Here is a 24,580-nt window from a genome sequence, read left to right as displayed (position 1 = left end):
TGTACTAAACTGCTCAATTCATGTGGATTTGTTTTACAATCTCTTTATGAACGTTTTGAAGAGTCAAAGTGGTAGTTGCGTAGCTGTCAATGGAGGGACAGAAAGCTCTCAGATTTCATCAAAAAGATCTTCATTTGTGTTCCGAAGATGAACGAAAGTCCTACGGGTTTGGAACGACATGAGGGTGAGTAATTAATGACAGAATTAATTTTTTTCTTTTTGGGTGAACTATCCCTTTAAGTTTACAGACATTTTCCTTAACCATAAAACACAAGGCAATGCATTGCATGATAAAGAAAAAATGGCACACTGTGTATTTTCTGTGTGTTTTCTGAACTCTTCTTTGAGTGTAGATTTATTAAAGATAAGTTAATATTTACCATATATTTATCATAAATAAGGAATCCTTTTCACAACTGAAAAGGGTCAAACATGGCTCAGTCTATTATTAGACCCAATATAAAACTTTACAATAGAAGAAGCGATTTATGCATGTAAGGCAAGCTATGTATGCCTATTTATATTTGATAGCAGGCAATTGCCGAGGCTGATAATAGTTTTAATAGCAAAAAAAAAAAAAACGAAATCAACAAGTTTGAATGTTATAAATATTTAAGCTACATCAACAACTTACGCTTTCAAAAGCACATTTTGGGGAACAACAGAAGTCAATCTGACATGCTCCTTCAGATCTCTAGGTAAACAACACCCCTGCTAGTCTGAGAGACAGACTCTTTTATAAACAGTCTCACTTCACGAACAATTCACACAGTCTCGGCTGGAACATCTGAATGTATGAATGCAGCTGGTTGTGATCATCGGAATCCGGATGTGATGAAAATGTTTCAGCTCAAAGTTTCTCCATGAGCAGGAGCTCGAGCGCGCGCGGGACTCTCGCGCACAAACTCATTATCCAACGTCTGCATCTGCTTGACAGGGATTTTTTGGACTATTTTTGGGGAGGTATCTGATAGTTTTTACGGAGTTTTGATTCTAAGCAGGGTATTAAGGAAACTTTTCCTAACGGCACGCCGGTTTTGCCGGAAGAAAGGATGCAAATAAAGGAGTTTCTCTGTTGACATGTTTGAAAGGTAAATCAACCAACTTTGAAATGATCTGTTACATGCTTTGGCAAACAAATAATATTGACTTAACGAGTTGATAAGATATTTAAGAGTGTGTTTGCGACATTTTGAGTGTCGTTAGAGAAGAACAAACCTAAGAAAAAACTTTCCACCGAGTTTAACGTCTTTTCGCTGGATGACGTCACTCCATAGGAAATATATTGGTCGCGTTTGTTTACTTTGCCGCAGTGAATCAGCGATTGATATTATAATAATAGTTTGTTGTTATCTTACAGGTTTGAGGGCTAATTGCGTGGGGCAGTGTTGTTTTTGGGTGTGTTTAGTATCTAAACATCTGGCTCATGTCCTCGGAGACTATTTTACCTCCGGAGGGGCCTGAAGGGCCAAACAAGCAGCTTCATGAGGAGACGAACCAACTTCTGTCAAAAAGAGGTAAGAGATTGATTTACTATTTCTGAGATTCAGATTCAGTTGTATACCATGGATGCACTGACTAATTAGTGTTTAATGCATATTTTGTAGCATAAAATGGTGATTTGTATGTTTGTATTGGCTAGTAGTCGGATGGTCTATGAAAAAAGTGGGAGTTTTTGCACAATAAAGTTTTTATTTCTATTGATTCCATGACTGTGCCTCTAAACATTTAATAATATAGCTCAGTTTGGATAATTTTAGGTCTTTGAAAACAGTTAGTCATTGCACTTGATTTAAAACTGTGACAGATCATCTGCAAAATGTGACACTGATTTTGAATGCATAGCAAATATGTTTGCTGCATTAAAAATCTTTTAGAGCAGTTTTCTTTTTTAATAATTTTTTAACATGTTAAATCTCTTGACCACATCCACTGTGATTATTTCAGGCAATTGAAAATATTTGCTGGATGACCTTATTGACAATCATTAATAATGTTGACTTATTTGATTTATCTCTTGATTTTTACCTGGTGTCCCACCAGTAACTGACTGGCATAAATGGCAACTAGCAAACAGATTCCCCATATGTATGTTGCGCCAGTAGGCATGATAATGTTTTCATTATTTTCCAATAAAGATTGAAGGAGCGCCTTGGTAACTATTAGCAGGAACCACTGCCAATTATAGTTTTTAATTAACTTTCTAGTTGCTTGTGAGATTATCACATGTAAAATAAGCTTGGCCCCCCTCTTCTTCTTTTTTTTCTTAGGCACTGAACCGTTAACCATCCTATTTATACCAAGCATCATTATAGCACTGTCAAAAAATGGCAAAGTAGGACAAAGTAAGCAATCACAGGCTCCGGTGACAAATGGATTTTTGTAGGGCCTTCAAAGTCTCTCCGTTAAGACTGGATTTCCCTCCCCGGGGACTGTGTATGCTTAGAGAATAGAGCAATTTATTTCAAACTGTAATCACTAAATACAGCGATGCATCACAAGGCTGCTGGTACTGTATGTGCATTTGAGGAGTCATGGCTGGAATAAAGGGTTTCCATTCATCAGCCTCAAGCCCAGATGAAGTGATATCAATCTCTGTATCTAGAGCTACTGTATTGTATTGATCTTGTCCCATAATACGCTGTAACGAGGGCTGTAAAAAAAAAAAAAAACCCGAACTAAACCAAACACACTATGCTCGCCAAAAGTGAAAACAAGCTTCTGTTTGCTGAGTCACATGCTTTTTCCCAGAATGCACTTGAGTGATGGAAAAGTACAGGTTTGTGCAACAGAACTGCTTTGACAATACTAAATAAATGAGCAGTTGCCTGCTGCCTCTGTACATGTGTGGCCACATCGAGGGCCGCCACAAATAGCACGAATCGGAGAACCATACCGTCTCGTTTACTCGATGGAATTGGGAGCTGAATAAGTTTAAGTGCTGCGTTTAAAGGTTGCCTATCTTTTTGTATGCCTATCAGGCAGGTTTTGCCCACATCCATTTTCCAATTTGGATGAATGCGCTCTTTATAGCTGTAAAAACCTTGGCAGGTGTTGTGTACCCGGGAGCAGAATCGAGAAAATGAGATCCAGAGTTCTGGCCTGGGCCTACCTGATCCGCCCACACGGTTTTGCAACTGTTCACCAAAGGAATCTTTTTTATCTGGCAAATTAGAGCTCGTCTTTCTATTCTTGATGCTTAGGCGAGTCAATATTGGCCTTTTGCATGCTTGGCTTCTGGCAGCTATGAAGTAACGTAAAACTCAGAGATTTATAATATGACTGTTTTTTTTCTTCTTCTTTTTTTCCAGATAAATGCAACAGCTGCTCTGATGAATCCTCAGATGCTACGGAAACATCTCGAACTCCGATACCAGGAGATCACACTTCAGACGAGCAGGGTCACATGACAGGGGAGAACCACACCCATGATGGTCTTGTTAGAAGTAAGTGCTGACAAATGTGTTAGTCATGTCTACAAACACATGTTAATCCAACATGCTTGACATCATTGGCTAGACTCCAGTAACTGTTGTTTTTGCATATTTTTGGCAAATGTTGCCCGCTCGACTGATTATGATTCATAGCTTTCACTTTCTATAACCAATGCAGTGTAGCAGATGCCATGTCGACAGAATAAAACGGTTCTCTTAACAGTTTTATCCAATCTGAAATATCTAGTCTTGAACCTTTTTTATTTTTTTTTATCAGTCAGTGATGTATATGTGAAACTGATCTGTTTCCATATAAAGCATTTCATTTGTTACCAGTCTATACTTTACCATAAACTTCAAAGGGTTTGTGATCCAATCTCATTTGGATAATCAACTGACATCAACCTTTGTCAGCATTTTCTACAGTTCTGCGCTACTGAAAACTGAAGCTTACATCTGGAAAACACTGATGTGATTTTAAAACGTTTACTGTGATGATAATTGATTTCATTATTTACTGCTGCGCTGATATTCTTTGCCTTTGGGTGTAGCTTTGATTTGAGATTATGATAATGCGCAATCTATATGTGAAGTATGTAAGCGCTTTGCTTTGTTATTTTCACTGGTAAGATAATGCTATAGGTGCAGTAGCACGGAGTCTTAAGCATTAGTTTTAGTCAAGTGTTGATTAAAAGAAAATGTACTGGATTTGAACCAGCGTCTTTCTGTTGTAGTGAAGTTGTTACTTTCAGTTGCTCTCCTCCTGCCAAAGTCTTGAAAGCTTAGCGAGCAAGGATATCCCATTGAGGTTTGGCCTTGGTTGGCCTGGATCTGGAAATCACGGCTGAGCACTAGAATGTACTGAAATAGTATCTCTCTTACCTGGTAAAAGCATGGAGTTGCATCATAGAGATTTTTCTTGTTCTGCTCATACGGGTTTGTGTACCCTAAAAATGTTGAGCTTGATAACATCTTTGAGGTTGTTCCTCCGCATGTGAGATCAATGGTGGATCAGCTCAGTTGTGGAACTAAGTCAGGGCATTGTTTTAGGCAAATGATGTCAAATGGATGAGGAGTGATGGAAAATCTCACTCATCACTACTTAGGTCGGTTGGAAATAATTAGGGAAACAAAGATTTGAAACAAAGGATGTGTTTGGAAAATTCTCACCACTTGTTTTTGGAGGGGGAAAAAGTCCTGACACACCTACTTCCCACAGTCTCTTTGTGTAGAAATCTGATGGACCGTGCAAGAAACTCACAGAAGATGCAAGTTTGCCACACATTTTTTTTCCCCTTTCAACTTTTTATTTAATGCATTTATTCAGCTAGAACACATTCAATTGATCAAAAGTAACAGTAAAGACATTTATAATGTTACATTTCTATTTCAAATTAAAGGATTAATTCACCCAAAAATGAAAATTTTGTCATTTATTTACTCACCCTCATGTCTTTCCAAACCCGTAAGACCTTCGTTCATTTTCGGAACACAATATTTTTTGATGAAATCCAAGAGCAACGTCATAACCACTTTCAAGACCCAGAAAGGTAGTAAAGACATCATTAGTCCATGTGACTACAGTTGTTCAACCTTAATGTTATGAAGCGACGAGAATACTTTTTGTGCACAAAAATAACGACTTTATTCAACAATTTCTTCTTTTCCTTGTCAGTCTCCAACGCTGTTCACGTGAGCACTATGACACGTGTGTGTGGTGCTTACGCAAGAGCCGGCCAATACTGAGCCAGTGTTCTGACGTAGAACCCGGAAGCGCTGCACTGTGTTTACAACATGAACCTCGTCAGAGAAAGGCTGAAATCTTTTGAACTCTATTAATATTTCACAAAAGTACTTTTTGTTCAAATAAATGCAGCCTTGGTGAGCATAATAGACTTAAAAAATCTTACCGAACCCGAGTAGTTTGGTCCACGTTTGACTTGTTTTAAATCTCAAATAATTATAAGCGATTGGATATCTGCATATGGCTCTACAATATGCGACTATACCATGTACAGTATAAGGGTCTGTCTGGCCAAGTATGGATAGAGCAGGGCTGTAAGGCAGTGCACTAATTGGATTGGGAAATATGATGTGATATTTAGAGTCTAGAGCGGGAAATCGATAGGAAATCAACTTGACTGGCCACTTTACAACAGTTTATCTTTTTTTATTATTATTATAATATTTCCATTTTAATTTGCTAGCAGAATTCACTGTCTAAAGATGAATCGCACTTATTCAGCACTGTCCGTTGACTTACATGGGCAGATAAAAATGGACTATGGTTGAATATACCCCGCTTGAGTTATCGGTGTCATTTTTAATCGCATACTTCACTATTAGGCTTCAAAAAGACAGTCCAGTAGAGGCACAAAGAACAAACGCATTACACATTCAGTCTCATATGTGTGGGATGTGGCGAGCCTCACAGCTGAACGACAGAAAAACTAGTTCTGGCCTGTAAGAATTTCAGGGTAATGATGTAATGATCAAGAGGTGTTTAATCACTGAATAATTCACTTGAATGTCAGTCATTTTTTATGTATATCATTCTGTACGAAGACAACGCCTCTGCGTTATGTCTGGAATTTTTGTGCTCTCACTCAAGGGTTACATTAGGTATTTATTGTTGACGTTCATAATTTAGCTTTGCTGTTAATCCTCAAAATCAAATCATTGCTTCTAAGAGAGTACACATGCATTTCACCTGCATTCACTTTTGAAGAGTGGCTTTATTTCAGTCATTCTGGGCGGAAAGAGTTGATTGATTCAAGATGCTAATTTTTCAGACCACGTGTTCCTCCAAAGCAAGAGCCCATTAGAACACAGGAGTAATTTTCAAGTGATTACTTAGCCGTGGGTCATGGAATCAAAACTGGAATAAATAGGGTGAGATGCTAGCGCAGGGGTTGATTAAAATGGCCATTGTGATTCTACCTCTGTGCTAATTATTTCCTCATTGTCTTGGTGTAGACATATTTCATATGTAAAAATTCCCAGCATTTCAATTAGCGTCCTCGCAAAGTGCCGAATCCCTTTTAGGGCTCTGCAGATTTATGAGTGTAAAATTTATTTAAATTACCTCAGATAAGAGGTGATCTACACATCTGTGAGCTATAGGTTTAGCACACCATTAGCATTTCTGATTGTACTCATTGACCATCAGCTCGGTGTTATTTCTTTCGCAGGGTGGGCATTATGGGAAACGGCGCTGGGGTTTGAACTATGCAAGGAATAATAGATTGGAAAGTGGAGTCTGTCTGTTAATAAGATGTAGATTTGAGGCCCACGCTTTGATTAACGGCACAGCACTGCATCTTCGAGAGCGTGAACGCTCCCGCTGCAGCAACCCCAACACAACGCTGCCTTTTCCAGACAGAAAAGCACTTGAAATGAGAGTTGAGCGGGAGGGATTACTGGCCCTCTAACAGGGTTTTGGCTTCAACATTAAGGTTAAACCCCTTTTCTATTACAGTGATCTCTCGTGATGTGCTCCCATCCTGCCCTGCATGTTTGCAGGTTCACCGCACCTCTGCTAGGTCATTCCGTCAGGCCTCTGATCACTGGGGGGTGACCGGGGAGCCACCGACTGACTCCATTCAGACAGTGCTCCCTGCCACGGCTAAAATCGATATGGCCATCTCCCTTTAAAAAGCCTCTCAGAAACAGACGAGCACCCCTGTCCTTAAGCCTGATTCCCGGGCTTAAGGTCTTGATTGGCACCCCGAAGACAGAGTCCAGTGACCCACAGCTGTCACATTAGTGCAGTTAATGCTGAGATTGAAACGGAGCAAATAAAGGAACCTTGTCCATAGATATATATATTTTTAATAAACTCTCCTGGCTGGCTTTAGTTGCCCCTGGAGTCCCTCTGTAAGGCCTCGTTCTGTAAGTCCTCCAAGAGATGCCTGCTGCCTCTTGATCCTTATGCAAGGATTATTTTACTGATGTTTTTTTTGTTGAGATTGGTGGAATCATTGAGTCACCGATGTAACTGAAACAGAAAACACACCCCCAGACTCCTCACATCTGTGTTGCTGGGGTTTTTTTGTTTGCAGTTGTCGGGAGGCAGGGTGGAGCACTCGACGTATGAAGTCTGGCAGCTCCCTCAGGCTCGGTCTGAGTCACGTCATAATTGATCTTTCGAGAAAATGTGGTAGCTGTGTAAAACGGCTAAATCTGTGCAAGATGTGCGTTTTATAACCGCGTTTGTGTAGAACCTCTGCGTTTATGGGATTCTTCCATTCCACCGTGATGGAAACGGATGGAAGGGAAGGAGGTGCAGATATGGATTGCTTGAATGTTGTTTCAGGTTTCGAAACAAGGTGAAAAGTATAAAAACTACACTTTCGGCCTACTTTAGCAGCAACAACCACAAGCTCCAGCTCAATCAGTCGAGCATTGTGCTAGCAACGGCAACCTCATGAGTCCTATTTTCAGAGATGAGTTGTTTTGGATAAAAGCGTCTGCCAAATTCATGCATCTAAATGGAAACAAAAAGACCTTGATTCTAGGGATGGTCACAGTGGTTGACTAATTGATCATTTTTTTCTTCTTTTTTTTTATAGTTTATCCAGGTTATGTAGATCAAACTTTTAAAAAGTGCATCTTGATATGTTTCTATGTTGTGTTTGAGCACAAAATGTGCCTAATGTAGGAAATCCATTTGAAGTGTATGGTGAAATGTCTAATCAGAGTCAGGGTAATCCGAAAACCAACTTAATGCGAAACATCCTTAAGATTAGTTAATCGATTAGTATCAATTTAAAAATATGTAGTTTAGCATATCCCCACTTCAGATGGATTGTGTCTGCTCCACACTATCATAAGGTTTTCTGGTGGGTTTTAATGGTTTTGATGGCTAGCATGCCACATACTGCAAATGCAGATTTGAAATAGGAGTATAATAGATGAAAAGCTTAAGCCTTCACAATCTCTCTCCTTGTCTTTGGAGTTGCCGGCTGCCTTATAAAATGTAATTAAGCAGAACAAGGTCCGAAGGGGTTATTTTTTTCCACTCAATCAGCAGCCAAATTACTAAATTTGAAATTAGTAAATCCCAGACGCCTGGCTCGGCTTGTCATTGTTACAGAGAGATGGAGTAAAAGAATAGCCGAGTGAGAGCGGGACAGACAGTGAATGACTGCGAAAAAGAGGGTAGCCCTGGAATATTAAACGCCTTCTCAGGTGTCACATCTCTACGGCAGGTTTCATTCGAGCAGCCAAATTTAAATGATTGTCAGAAAGAATTAAAAGTGTGCTGTAGCACAAAAAAAGCTGAGTAATAGTGACTACCTATTCATCTTCTGCTAGAAATGAGTATAAAATAAGATGTGAGCTACGGTGTCTCTCAGAAATTAGATATTGTAGGGTGCCAGCAAACCGGAGGAGGTGCTGTAATGGAGTTAAAATAGTTCTGGCATGTGACATTTGGGGCGGCTTCAAAGAACAGGGCAATTACTGTGATCAAGACACACCGTAGTCTCAAATAAATGTATTAAAGACACAATTGGACAAAAGTTTAAATAAGCTAACCAAAAAATATTGATAACTGTTGTGCGTAAGACAATATCAAGAAAGTTCTGGGTGTACCAGACACCTTTGTGCAATTTGCACCTTTCGTTTTACACTTTATTTGGTAGGTTCAGATTCATTTTATGTACATAATGGATCCAGCTCAGGCAATAGATCAGCTAAGTGAAAATTGTAATTCTTTACTTCTCTTCTCGGGAAGTAAGACCTTGCCACAGAGGCGGAAGGTCAAGTAGTAAACGATTTTTAAAATGCTGAAGGTTTTTTTTTCTTTTCTGTCACAGCCCTTTTTTTTAATAATATTCATTCTACTTCCTCCCCTCCAACCAAATTCCCATGGTTTTGTTTCTATAAATACGGGGGACATCATTTCAACTGAAAGAGTATATTGCTTTGGATTGAAAGGTGTAAGCTTGCCATAGGTGTTTGTTAGGAGAAATGCCACCCCGGGCTGTTTTGGGAGATGGTGGGAACTCTCCTGGTAGGTCAGTGCACATTTGCAAATTAGCATTTCAATCAGAGAGACTGGCCCATGGAGCATTAAACAGCTATTTGTGTTGCATTCATATTATATACACAAAGCTAAACAAATTCTAATGCAGCAAACCTAGCCTGGATTATTTTTAAATCTTTTTTATGGATTTTCAAAGAATGTTTTTGTTTTTTTTTGCTTCATCTTTTATTCATAGTAATATTATTGAAAATTTTAAAAAGTAAATTTAAAATAAATTTTTTATCATTCTAAAAATGTCATTTTGAAAGACGTCCTTTATTTATATATTCATTTCCTTATATGGACGTCTTTATTTATACAAACTGTAATATAATATAATATAATATAATATAATATATAATATAATATGATATAAATATAATATATATTACTCATACTATGTGTATATACTGTATGTATACTGTGTATATATACTGTGTAGGTTCAGTATGAGGTTCAAAATGAGCTGTCCACAGATTTTATCATTTGTAATAAAACGTAATCTGTGTAACTTTTCCCCTACATCAAGTAAACCTACAAAAGATCAAGCCGTTTAAAGAGAAATTTCCACTAACTTGACCATTTTAACTTTAGATAGCGGTTTTTCACCATCACAGTACTTTGCATATTTTCACCGGCCAACTCTTTTGTACAGGTAATGATTGTTAGCCATTAGCAGATGATGATAAGAAATGGATGGGGGCTGTTTAGCTGGATGACATGAGTTGACAAGTGAATTAATGTATGTTCCGTTTGATGGGCGTCCTAATGGGGCACAGCAAACAGCTCCACTCTCAGGATGAAATATTAAAAGGCCTCGAGCCGCAAAAATACAGGGACCTACTTTTCTCTCTCTTTCTCTCTCTCTCTTTTCTCTCTCTCTTCTCTCTCTCTCTCTCTTTACCTTTCAGTCTCCATAGAGATCAGCGCAAATGAGAGAACATCCTGCCCCGTCTCACCTCCTTTCCGACATCTCTCCTGCTTGACCGAATTTTCGCCGTCTTGTTTATGCCGCTCCATGCCATTGACGTTCATACATATTCGTTCTTGGGAGGTCCACCATGCTCTGCTTCCATGTCTTTGGGGTACAATTTCGAATTCTTCCAGCGGAGCTATTTTCTGTGACACCGAGGCAAAGGGGTGTTTATCCACAGTTTTACATAGAGAGCGACTCCACGGTGGCACGGCGTCTCTCCTGGGCGTCCCGTCCCGCCGTCCCAGCGTGGGGTGTGCGCCGAACGTGCGGTGACAAATGGCAATTATATTTGTGTGTTCTTCATGAATCCATCAAACACTGGCCTTTTAAAAATGCTCCCAGGATATTTGAGGCTGTCAGATCCAGGGGACCAAATTGGGATGCTGCTTAGACAGTCAAGAAGCACTCACCCCCTGTTTGCCTGTGATGTGTTTGACAGCGTGTGTAGAGGAATACCATGTATTATTCAACTACAAATGTACACTCTCAACAGTTGTTGATATGTTGGAAGCAGAGCGGTTAGAAGACCAATTTTAACTGTTTTCTTTTTTCCCCCTCCTTCCATTCCTCACCATAACATGGTGTTTTAATGCGACCTGTCAGCTTGTGTACAATCACCGTTTGCGAGACAATACTTGTTTTTACGCTTAGTGCTGCTATTCAATTTTTATCACCTATCATGCCTTGGGTTGAAAGCAACATTTATATTTTATGTAGGGGGTAACTTAACTTTTGGGTTGCGTTGGCCTTTGGGCTTTCGTCGGGCCCATGCGATCCTATCAGTGTGCACCAAATGCCCGCAACATTCTCTGTTCTGTTGTTCTAGCAATGTATTGCAAGATGGATGTGCAACGTGTTCCTTGACTGGGCCGCTTTTGAGGCTGTCTGGCGAAGCAGAAGGCAAATGTAGTGTTGTGTTTAAAGATCAGGTCTGGTTCAAAACACTTCAAGGGGGGGATCCATAAACCATCACCGTTGTGCCCTAGAGCAAGACACTTAACACCAGGCTGCTCCGGGTGGGCTATCCTGATGTACAAACATCAGTTAATAAATTATTGCTTTCTTCTAACTGCTGTTGCTTTTATACATTTTAAAAGCTCAACTTTCCCTGTGCTTAAGGTAGTTACCAAGCAGGCTGTGACAATGGAAAGCTTTTGTATTGAGGATTTTGTGACCTTGAAGGCTGTTAATGTGCCAAAAAATGTAAAAAGGTGAATATTTTTACTGTAAGCATCTTACAGTATATTCATGGAGTAGCGACTAGAGTAACATCAGAACATTATTGAATCTACTAGTTTTGGACTTCCACTACTTGCGCTCAGATTATTGCATCAACATTTTATACTTTCAGATTGTATTTTAATTTTAGTTGGATTTAGTAATTTTTTGCGCTTTTTGTTTAGCATATATTTATTGTTATATATCAGTTTTAGTAATTTTAGTACTTAAACCTATACGAAAACTAGAAATGTTGCCCAACGAACTAAAATTATTTTAAGTTTTTCATCTAACATTTTATATTTTACTTTATTTCAGCTTCATTTCAATGAACAAAAAAGTTTTTAAAATAGTTTTACTTAACAATATCATCACTGACCAGCAACCCTCTAGTCACCAGCCCTGAGCTTTGCTGACAACGACCCCACAATTTGTAGGATATACGGATTGTGCAATTTGCTCGAAATAATTGAATCATAATTAAACAAAGGAAGCATCTTGATAGCCAATAGAGTATCCTGTTGACTCCTTACATGTGTTTGACAATTGGCCATGGCCTGTTTTTAATTGTACTTTTACATTCTCGTCAGCGTCTTCCCCAGGGTGATATGATGTTATAAAGAGGTGGGCTGGATTTCTTCTCTTGTTAACAATAATAGCACAGTCAGTGTGGACCTCCCACCAAAAGAACAAAGTAATTAAGAGAACTAATTTCACTGAGATTTCATTGGGAAATTCAGGCTCTCTACCTTACAACACACAGGACAGAATGCTGAGATCTCTGCAAAAAGCAAGAATAAGGTAGAGAAAAAATTCAAAAAATGCAGGAAAATTATGAATAATTCAAAGGAGCCCAATAAACATGAGGTGCGTATCCTGAAAGAGAGTACAATAAGACTCCCAGCAGAGCTACTTGCTCACTTTGCCATCACTACTGTTGCATCATATAGAGCCTCTCGGTTCAGGCTATGACCACCTCCTCACGTTTGTTACTTGTATGAAGACTGGAAGTACTGGGTTTCTGTCTCACGTGGGCCTAGGTTTGAGGTAGACTGTATTCAGGTTATGGATCACAGGGGGTTAGGGTTGGGAATTGTGAAGTGGTTCTTATTCAAAACCGGTTCCTTGATGCACTAAATCTGGGCTCAGACTACAGGAGTTTTAAAAATCCTTACCGATTATGAAATCTGGTTGCATCGCGCACAGCCTCAAGGGGATATAATGTTTACTGTTGTTTGGCAACACCGTCAGCATGTTAGCTTATAGCGCTAGCAGTTTTCTACACTTACCCAGTATGTTCAAAACGGACACGATTTCTCCCCAGCTCTTCTCTTTGTCCATAGAAGACACATTATACAGGCAGTCGTTTTGTTCCTTGCAAACTTGTTTCTCATTGGCTATTGTGAAAGTACTGATGTAATCGTAGTCATAATCATCCCGGTTTAAAATCCTAAATATCAAACATGTTTGATATTATCAGGGCAGCCCCCGATGTGTCTGTGAGCAGATCGGGAGGTTTTAAGATTTGATCTGGAAGAGGCTCACATTAGGGCCAAACATCGTAGCCAACTAAGGTCTTGGAGAATATTTTTTTTCTCAGATTGCCGGGAGGGGTAAATCGGGATAAATCGCCCTAAAACGCCTGTAGTAGTCTGAGCCAGCTTAAATGTGAACGGGTAATTGCATGTCCCCCCCCAATCCTCTCCCAAATTCTTTCTTCCTTAAAATGACTTAAAAATATTGATAATTGGATGATTAATTAACCATAATCGTTAACTGGAATTGGAATAGGAGCCAGAATATTTATTTACATTTTTACAGGGCATGATGCAACAACATGACTCACTCGTACTGTTGACGTTTAAAATTTGGTGAATATTTGCTGAACACACATTTCCTGGTTTGTTTCTTACTTGAAAATGTACTATAGTAAAACTTTTCCTGTTTTGCATTTTATATTAAAATAAATGCTATAAAGGTTATTAATTTCGTTCGGGTTGAAGTCTTTCTGGTCAAAAACAGATGATTACAAAAAAATCTCTCTCTCTGTCTCTCTCTCTCTGTAGCTCAACCTCAGCCTCTGCCCCAGCCAGCAACATCCCTGCAGAATGCCATTGACGGAGAGGCTGGCAGGCAGCAGAACGGTCTGCACACAGTGCTAAGTAATGGCCATGGCTCACCCCGCGGGGTCACACAACCGCCCTCCGCCTGCCACACCTCCGAGCCCAAGAAGCACCCATCGCCTGTCTCACACCGTGTGCAGAGAAAGCTTCGCTCTAGCCTGTCGGTCAACAGCAACAGCAGCAGAAGGAGCAAAAGCAGCTCGACGGGCTCCCATAAACCCGGCTCTACTCCAGAGGGTACATGACATCACACACGCAAATAAACTCTCGCACACAAACTCGTATGTGCTTGCAGATTTTCTTCCCCTCCCTCCGCTTAACCGCAACTAATCTGTGACTTTTCTGTTCTGTGTCCTGTAAATGCACTGCTTTATTTCATCTTTCATAACGCCCAACTAGATTGATCTCTTTATTTCTGTGGTGTTGTATTGTCTCGCAAATGGGAAGGAAAAACAGAAGGCCGATCTGAAAAAAGCAGCTTGCACATTGTCAGGTGTGATGGTAAGGAGAGGGCAGTAATGAAGGAGATCGCTGGTGCATTAGTAATGGTCACCAAGGTGTGACCTTTTAACAAGACTGCGGAGAGCGGGGGTCTGCCATGTGTCAACCCCACCTCAGCAGGGGCTATCGCTAGCCTCTCTCACAGTGTCCTCTCATTAAGACCGGCTCTCTGCCTTGCTTCTGTGTACCAGCGCCACTTTCCTGGCTCATGTATTGCGTTTTCTTTACTGCGTGATGTTCAATCATGCTTGTCTGATACCGCAATCCTTTTAAATCAAGCAAAGTCTTGCACCTGCTGCGAACTTCAGATTCTCTGTAAAGCAGTTTGTATGTTTTGTATGTTTCATACAACATGCCTTGGCATTTAGCTAAATTAAAAGGGATAATTTGGGAATTTGGGAATGTGTTTTCATGAAATAGCTTCAGGAAGTTTGGAAAATATATTTATATTTATATATATTTATATTTATAGATATATTTTTTATTAATTGATCATTTATTGATTAAAGATGCAATGCTCTACAAAGTACATCTCTGGTGTTTGCTGTTGCTACAATTGTTGATTTAAGTAAGTGTGGACTTTCTTGTACTATAATAATTGGAAACGGTTTTATGTATTTATAAATAATAATTTGAATAATACAGTCTTGCATGCAGGATTTATTTATTTGCTTGGTTTGTTAGTTTTATTTTAAGATTTATTTGCACAAAGGTAACCATAGGCCCGCACTTATTAGAGACACTTGATCCTGTGTGTGAAAAGTCAGGAAAGAATGTGAACATTTTCCAACACTGGAAAGTTTAAGATCAGATTTATCACTCAGGTGATTTGCGAGTAGGAGCCTTTTACGAGGTGCGCGTAACAAACACTATCATCTCCCTACGGATTTAACGGAAATGTGTATCTTAAAAGGCGTCATAGTTTTCACATCTTAATTGGAGAAGGGGGGGGGGGGGGGGGGTGCGTGAACAGTTCAATAAGTCTGTCTCATTACAGCTTGTGTGCGTGCGTGTGTTATTTGTAGAACTGTGTTTTGAATCAATATGTTCTCTCTCAAGTAGTAATTTCCCCCTGGAAAACAGCAAGCTGTTGTGTTTTAATGTTTACACGGATTACCATAATCTGTTTGCCTGTGAAATTAGCTTCTAAACAGCCTGGGAAGCTGAAGAATAAAGCTTTACAAGATCTCTGCTCAGGGGATTGCGATTCCTCGTGTTCTTGGCTGCCGTCGCAAGCTGCGATAACGGCAACCCCAGCAGAAAATCAACTAATTGAGAGATCTTTTGTTCCGTTGCGGGTGGGTTAGGACCTTGAGTGATGGCGTGTTTGTGATTGTGTTGTGTTGCAAGTACGCAGTAGTCTAAAATCCCTCTGACAAATTCAATTAAGGCTGCGGGATGTACGCAGAAAGCTAGCGCGGTCATTAGCAGTGCATCGTAATGCCATGTTTTTCCCGTCTTTGCAGCTTCCCCAGCGTATCCAGAGTTCTCTTTCAGAAAGTTTACAGCACCCACTTCCTTATTGACTGCAAATTAACTGCTCAATGCCAACTTTTTTTATTTTTATTTGATCTCCCTCTCATTTGGCCTCTAAAGCCGCCATGTACAACCCATGGACCAGTCAGTCTTTCTTCATTTGAATGTTCCTGCACAGCTCACTTGTTTTATGTCACGCTGCCTTTCTTTTTGATGTTAGCCTTTGGAGTTTTCCAGATGTCTCAAACTATTTCCTCCAAGGCGCTGGGGCTGTTTTTGGCCTCGCGGAATCTGGGCATACTCCGCTCGGGATGACATTAAACATGAACCCTCTCATTGGGGCGATGCCGGTTTTGCGGCTGAGATAAGGCAGCCTGTCTCCTGTGTACATTACACAGACTCTCATTCCTTAAGATTCACACTAATCGCTGCTGATAAATTATACATCCAAGGGAATTCATTATGTACTGTTGCTTTTAAACCCGTTTCTAGAAAGAAATTGTTAGTTAAAAAAAGGGCAAGAAAAATAGAGCCAAAGAATCGGTGTGGACATGTGTAATTTTTCACACTTGTTTAATAGGATGCCCCAAATCAAATCATTATTAAAATGAATTGGTAATCAAGTAGGAAGTATGCGTTTTTGATTAGCATGTACTGTTTATGAGTACTTTAAGCAGATGAATTAAGCAAACAGTTGATGTAGCTGATGTAGTCGGCACAGGCGAAATCTAAAAGTACGCCCGTTTGACCTTTCAGAAAGCTGATGTTTTAAGCCTTTGGTGGGCCTGCATGCAAACTTGTTTCATGTTCAAACACTGTCCAGGCTGCACAGCACCACCGCTGGTCAGCTCCACCGCCTACAAAAAAAATCACTTTGATCAAACAAACATGAACATCCAGTGGTCTTCAGGCCTCGTCCTTGCTCCCTCTCTCCCCCCCACCACCACCAGAGCCCCAATCAAACCCAGCAATCTCTCTGACAGCTCACCCCGGACTGATGAAAGCCATGCAAATTCACGTTTTAAACTGATAACGATACACACCACATTGCAGTGATTTCTCCAATGCACCGCGGTTTGGGTTCTACAGTTGATTAGAGGTCCGAGCGGCACGTCCGGCTGGTAGGGGTTCACTGTTATTCTCTACGGCACTGTTTATGCAGGAGCACAGTGTGAGCGCCGTGCCGATTATTGAAGCTTAGTTTGAGTGAAAGATGTTCTCTTTTCACGTTGGTGCTGTTTGTTATAGTTGCATTTTTTTTTCTGTAATAGATTTTGTATGCCTTGTATCTAATTAGCACACTGCAGTCTGGTTGTATACCATTAATTAAATTAGTTGTATTGTATGTATCATATTGCAAACACTCTACTGAGCGATTTGAGGATTCAGCTCTTGATAAGTCAATTATCTACCAGAATTTTGGTTGATGTAATATTTCCATGCACAAACAGGTTACTTTTGGTTTGGTTATGCTGATATAAATTTTTTTTTTTTTTTTTTGCATTAAATATCTCAACTGATGGCTGAAGAGTGGTCTGACAAATAATTTTATTTTTAATATAATTTATTTAGATATATATATGTATACATACACAGCCAGCTCTGGAAAAATTAAGAGACCACTGCAAAATTTCTCTGGTTTTACTATTTATAGATATGTGTTTGGGTAAAATTAACATTTTTATTTTATTCTATAAACTACTGACATCATTTCTCCCAAATTCCAAATAAAAATATTGTAATTTAGAGCATTTATTTGCAGAAAACGACAACTGGTCAAAATAACAAAAAAGATGCAGTGTTGTCAGACCTCGAAAAATGGAAAGAAAATAAGTTCATATTCATTTTTAAACGACACAATACTAATGTTTTAACTTAGGAAGAGTTCAGAAATCAATATTTGGTGGAATAACCCTGATTTTCAATCACAGCTTTCATGCTCTCCACCAGTCTTTCACATTGATGTTGGGTGACTTTATGCCACTCCTGGTGCAAAAATTCAAGTAGCTCGGCTTTGTTTGATGGCTTGTGACCATCCATCTTCCTCTTGATCACATTTCAGAGGTTTTCAATGGGGTTCAGGTCTGGAGATTGGGCTGGCCATGACAGGGTCTTGATCTGGTGGTCCTCCATCCACACCTTGATTGACCTGGCTGTGTGGCATGGAGCATTGTCCTGCTGGAAAAAACAATCCTCAGAGTTGGGGAACATTGTCCGAGCAGAAGGAAGCAAGTGTTCTTTTAGGACAACCTTGTACGTGGCTTGATTCATGCGTCCTTCACAAAGACAAATCTGCCCGATTGCAGCCTTGCTGAAGCACCCCCAGATCATACATTTTCAGCTTTATCCAACACCTGGTCGTCTGATGGTTAAACGGAGACCTGGAGAGGCCTACAAGCCACAATGTCTCGCACCCACTGTGAAAATTGGTGGAGGATCGGTGATGATCTGGGGGTGCTCATCCAAGTCACCCAACATCAATGTGAAAGACTGGTGGAGAGCATGCCAAGACACATGAATGCTGTGATTGAAAATCAGGGTTATTCCACTAAATATTGATTTCTGAACTCTTCCTAAGTAAAAACATTAGTATTGTGTTGTTTAAAAATGAATATGAACTTATTTTCTTTCCATTATTTGAGGTCTGACAACACTGCATCTTTTTATTTAGAATTTGGGCGAAATGTTGTCAGTAGTTTACAGAATAAAACAAAAAATGTAAATTGAGAGAAACTGATAATTTTGCAGTGGCCTCAATTTTTGAGAGAGAGAGAGCGAGAGAGAGAGAGAGAGAGAGAGAGAGAGAGAGAGAATACATTACCTGTTGTGCTGTCAATGCTACTGTAAAACTGTGTATCCATGTCACCTTAAACAACTGTAATTTGGCATCGTATGTGGCGCACCTGCGAGAGGAAGGTTAAATGTTAATCAGAGATAAGAGAAACGACAGCATTAACACGCCAATTTGCTGGTGAAAATGTTGGACGCTGTTAATCAGCTTTACGTGACCGACCCTGTGCTTTTGCATGATAATAACCCCATTATTCACAAAGCTACTAATCAACCCAAAAGTGGAATTCATTCCTTTTGAATTTCTCTGATTCCTCTTTTGCTCTCACCGCTGCTGAACCACCGTCTTACCCTCCACACACACACACACACACACACACACACACACACACACACACACACACACACACACAACGCATATAGACAAGCGTACGCTAGTCTTCTCAGCCAGTTTGATCAAAACAAACAAATAAAATGTTGTAAAATACTATAAATATTTAAAAGCTTATTTCTATTATTTTTATAGATTTCATATTAAGCTAAATGTAGTTTTTAAGCCTATAAATGTGATTTTAAAGGTGAAGTGCGTAATATTTGAGCCACTGGCAACATCAAACAAAATAGCAAAAATGATCACACAAGAAAAGTGACACTACTTTAAATACTTCAGAATAATTGTGTATGTTTATTCAATGTTTTTGTTTTGTTTTGTTCTGCCTGCTGCAATCCTCTGAGAGCAGACTGCTGTGTCCACTGCATCCTGGCCTGCCTGTTTTGTGAATTTGTCACTCTGTGCAATATGGTGGTGGCTCAGGCCTCGTGCGGCACCTGCACGTCAGAAGCCTGTTGCTGTTGCTGCTGCGGAGACGACCTGGGAGACGACTGCAACTGCCCCTGTGACATGGACTGTGGCATTATGGATGCGTGCTGTGAGTCCTCGGACTGCCTGGAGATCTGCATGGAGTGCTGCGGAATCTGTTTCCCAACATAAAAGCCCAGATGCATACAGGCGTCAGCCAGGACAGATGTTGAGCAAGAGTGAGTGTGTGTGTGTGTGGATGAGAGCTACTTAGTGTGTCCCTTTCACACTTGTGAAAAATCTGTTCCTGAGCTCAAAATGACCATAAAGGTCATACAAAAGGACAAAAAAACATTATGTACTTCACATATCCTTGTAGACTAAAAGTGCACAAAAGCATATTCAGCGCTTTATATTCAATGCTTTAATGTATCAGAGCTTGTTCTATTGACTGTTTTAACTACATTTCTTCTCTTTTGCAGAGGTTTTGAACATTGTTCCTTTTGTTTCCAAAGACATTTCACACTTTTATAATTTTAAAAACTTGCAAATGGTGGAATTAAAACAGTAGACGTCACATGACTTGAGGTCGCACTGCACATCACTGTAATTTTAGTGGAAACATTGCTTTCACACTGTCAGAGGTCAAGCCTTTGTGGGTGTTAAGTGGAATTCTTATTTTGAACTGTTTCTGAAAAACAGAGAGGGCTGTTTAAATGATAGCCAATTTTGTAAGTCTTTATTTAAACTGTGTCTACTGTAGCTCATTTAATTAAATGTCCCAAAGTTCTTGAAACAACATTAGCAGTTAGCTTGCTGGTGCTTTAAAGATACACAAAAGAACTGGATACACCGCATAGTGTAGAATGCAGATGCAGAAATTCACTTTATGCATCTTGCGAATTACGTGTAAACTTGACTTTGTTTTTCTTTTATTAATCCTCTGCTAAAGATACTCTATAAAAGCATCTTTTTTGCTTTAGTACTTAGGTGAAAACTGAACACATTATTGAAAAGTGTTACATTGTTTTATATAGTTCAGATTGCATTGCCTGAGACCTTCTTGTGAATTGTACAAAGCTGGCATTTGTCGGCATTACGTAAGCTTATGTTAGCATCATAACATTAACACGGTTGTTTTTTTTGTTCAAAGTGCGTAACGCCTTCGGTACGTCGTGTGTATGTGATTCGTCTGACTCATCTCGTCAAAACTGCTTACGACATACTTGCCAAACTGCACTTCAGAAACACAGTGTGACCTGAAACATTCAACTGAACCCGGTTCAAAACAAACAACTTTACCTCTACAGACTTTACCTCTCCAGAAGGAGTGTGTCTTTTGACGAGACCCACTTTAAGACCAAACTGACTCTTTAACACTGAAAATCTGAAGAAAAAAGTATAGTTGACTTAAGATACTATAGAAGTTTGTTGTTACTGTAAACTTGTAAAGGCTTTTTATATGAATCAAATGCATTTTAATAGTAAGCAAACATTTTCTTGAGATTTTCTAATTAATTTGAATGAAAATGCACATAAATACATTGATACAAAATATATACATTTACATAAATACATTGATGTAAACTCTCAGAGAAAAAGAAACTAATTAAAAAAGATTGAGATAAAAATGAAAATACGTTTTAAAGACCGGTGTTTAAATTTAATTGCAAATCTATATTTAATTGCAATGTCAGAGTACCAGACAAAAATATAATCGTCTATAAAAAAATATATTATTTTTTTTAAATCATGCTTTCCACATTCAAAAATGCAGGTTCCATGATTATTTTTTTAAGGAATGTGAATCGAGCTTAGCATTTTTATCTGTCCAGCAATACTGTATTCAGCACAGTTTGATGGTTTTATGTTTCTTCTTTGTCCTCAAATCACTTTTTAATATATCTGCATTATGTACCAAGCGTTGTTTTGTTAATGGACCATCAACATTACAATTTTCTAAAAATAAAATCTTAAACTGGAGACTAAGACATCTGTACCTGTTTTGTGATGCAGAATTGTGTGATTATTCACTGAAAATCGTCTACACGTTTTTTTTTTTTTTCTCTCAGAAAGCCGCCCGTGGTCTGAATGTTTATCAGGTGCATGTCATGCATCAGTGCAGCTCGCCGGTTTGCCATCGCGTTCAGGCATGCGGTAATTGACTCACCTGTACAAGGTTCAGAGATGGATATAATGTAAATCGTTAGCATCATAGTCGGCGTATCAAATTGTAATGTCTCCAGAGAGATTTTGAAGGTTTGTGATAGATTCAGGACGGTATGTCACACTGAATTAAAGGTTGTACGTTCTATTAAATTGGCTGAGGAGTTTTGGAAGGTGATCCAAAAGACGTGACTTTGTGCCCTTTTGTCATTGTACAGAATTGCTTCCCTTTCGTCAGTTATATAATATACTATCATTATTTGCAATTAAACGTTTCTTGGGTAATTTTGAATAAGTATTATTAAATAAAAATAAACCGTCCCTTTTGCTGCCATTTAATTTGTGTGCATATTTATGTTTATATTTACGCTACTGTTAATTCTGTTAAATTTGGTACGATTTTTTGAAAGAAGTCTCTATGTCTCTCTTTAATAAAAACAGGTAAACCATAATATTGTGAAATATTTTTACAGTTTAACTTTTAAATAGAATTTAAAAAATAATTTATTCAAGTGATGGCAAAGCTACATTTTCAGCATTACTTGTCACAGTTTTCAGTGTCATCATTCAGAAAGCATTCTAATGCTGATTTGGTGGTCAACAATAATTATTTCTATTATCAATGTTGAAAACTGCTTAATATTTCTGTGAAAAAACGTGGTAATTTTTTCATGATTATTTGATGAATAGAAAGTTCAACAGAACGGCATTTATTTTAGTTAGATTTTATATATAGATCAATTTAATTTGTTCTTTCTGAATGAAAGTATTGATTTCTTAAATTAAATCTTACTGGCCCCATACTTTTGAGCAGTAGTCTGTATATACAGGACATTTAATATTATATTAGCCATCAGCCACCTTGGTTTCTACATATCTGCCTTTGATAAAACTCATTCTCTAAACAATCTCACAATAGGGATTGTGCCACGACACCAGGAACATGCATAAGTCAGGAGGAACCGGTGCCTTTCCCTCTGGATGGTGGTCTTCCCTGACCTTTGACAAACCTTTGTCCCTGTTAACCTCTCAATTAACCTCGACACCACCCCACCTGTGCTGCCTTCTGTTCCCAGCCACAACCTGCTGCCTCCCCCTCACTTCCTTCTGTCGTTTTCTGCCCAGATACCGCCTGCCAGAAAATTACCATCTTATTTCACTAATGGCATTGCTGGAAATATTGGAAGTCGTCTCTAATCACATGGGAGATTTTTTTTCTTCTTTCTTTCTCCATATTCTTCCACTTTTTTTTCTTGTTCAGAAAGAGGGGGAGTTGAGAAGTCCAGTAAGTGTGCAGTGACCTTTTCACAAAGTCACCCACCTCTTCTCCTTTTAATCAAACCCCCTCTGTTCCTCGCTGTGCCACTGCTTGTAATGTCACAATTAAGGTGGCTCCATTGTTTCTGTTTTCAAGCTGGAGAGACGTAGCGCTTCTTGGACCCTGGGTCATTTCTCTTGCAATATTAAATAAGTCATTAGAGACCCGTGACCAACACCCCCACCTTAGATAGTGGAAAATGACTATCTGCTGTTACCCGCCACCTTATGTAGCGCATATTCAAAGTTCTAGTTGCATCGTGCTTGCATCATAAGAGGACACAAATATGCGGTTTGATTTGTGCAAGTGTGTATTATGAAATTGAATGATAAAGAGCAAAGATAACGGGGAAAGGGGACCCTTTTTTACAGTCTTGATTTTGTTTTTAGGGTTTACTAAAATAGGATTTAATGCTTGAATGTTCAAAAAACATACTTTTTCACATATTTTACATTGCAGCATCTCTGTTTAGTTTCTGTTTCTATGAAGCCCATCCTTCTGAAAAGCACATTGTGCTCTGATTGGTCGGTTGGATGAGTGTGTTGTGATTGGTCAACAGTTTTGAGTGTGATTGGGAAATGTCACGACCCTCACCACCATAACCACGAGTTTCAACACACTTAACTCAACTAGGCCCTTTTCTCCGTGTATGTCGTGGGCGGGAATTATTTAAATGTGTAATATTGTGACGTTTGTGTTGCCAGAAAAGACTACAATCGAGGTGTTTCAGGAAGCACTGATATAGAGAATAACAGTCTTTGGAGTGACTTTGTGCTTTGTAACTTTGCAGACATTTTTCATACTCAAACAGCAACATCACACACTAAAGAAAGTTGAAAATGTACAAAAGTATAATATGAATTTTATCTCATTTGAAGATGATAGTTACTGGCACTTGGCCTTGGCTAACCCAACGTTATGGCTTCTTAAGTGCTAATAATGATATAAGGACTGTAGATCCACGGCAGTGCATCATTCTTCTGATGTTTTCCATTTCTTTAACGTTCACAGGCACAGGACCAAATCCACCCTTTGTCTTGAAGTCAAGCACTTCTGTTCATCGCCGGAGCCATATGCATAATGTACCATCCTGCCCTTTTTAAACATCAGAGTCAATGAGGGGTTTGAGTGGACAGTCTTTCAGATATTTGAGTTTGAAAGGTAGATCTGTCAGTCAGGTAAGCAAAGGCAAGACGTGGAAGACACGGAGGGGGAAAAATAGAGTTCAAGAAATGTCACTCTCAATTAATCTCCTCAGGTCCTGTCCCCATTAAAACCCTAACACATGGGGGATGCTTTACAATGCAAATGGCCTCATTACCTAGCCACACTTAATTGACTGTGACAATGGCTGGGGATGTTTTGCATTCGATATTTTTGTTTTCTTATTATTATCTTGAGTTTGCTGATCAAAATGGTTGTTTACTGAAATACAGTTGAGAAGTGGCAAAAAATGGCAACATGAAAACCTACTATTTTATGTAGCGGGAGATGGTTTATTCTAATTCTTTTGTGTATTATTTCAGGGATGATGGCGGGGGGGGGAAGCATCTATTTTCTAACCTACGACAATCACCTCACGGCAAACAGCTTGTCATATTGTGCATTTATCTTCCTTTTTGGAATTTTGTTCTTAAAAAATTGTATTAAGTGTAAAATAGACACGGCGAATGAAATGTAAATGATTTGCAGGTTTGTATTTTGTATTTCAGCTCTGCCTCATTGTACTCACACCTTAAATATTTAAAGAC

The 24,580-nt window shown here is 39.1% G+C and overlaps 1 protein-coding gene across 1 annotated transcript; it reads left to right on the top strand.

Moving 5' to 3' along the window:
* The first annotated feature begins 794 nt into the window (after positions 1–794).
* mdfic (MyoD family inhibitor domain containing) lies at positions 795–21,328 on the top strand. Its single transcript, XM_082168584.1, has 5 exons — positions 795–1,091; positions 1,361–1,517; positions 3,312–3,446; positions 13,723–14,016; positions 19,287–21,328. Exons 2-5 carry the CDS (start codon positions 1,427–1,429, stop codon positions 19,535–19,537), a joined length of 771 nt encoding a protein of 256 aa, XP_082024710.1. The 5' UTR covers positions 795–1,091; positions 1,361–1,426; the 3' UTR covers positions 19,538–21,328.
* The last annotated feature ends 3,252 nt before the right edge of the window (positions 21,329–24,580 follow it).

The sequence above is a fragment of the Leuciscus leuciscus genome (assembly GCF_965113295.1).
Source record: "Leuciscus leuciscus genome assembly, chromosome: 4".
NCBI classification, from domain to species: Eukaryota; Metazoa; Chordata; class Actinopteri; order Cypriniformes; family Leuciscidae; genus Leuciscus; species Leuciscus leuciscus.
The sequence above is the reverse complement of the archived record's forward strand: the minus strand, read 5'-3'. Positions and strand labels throughout refer to the sequence as shown.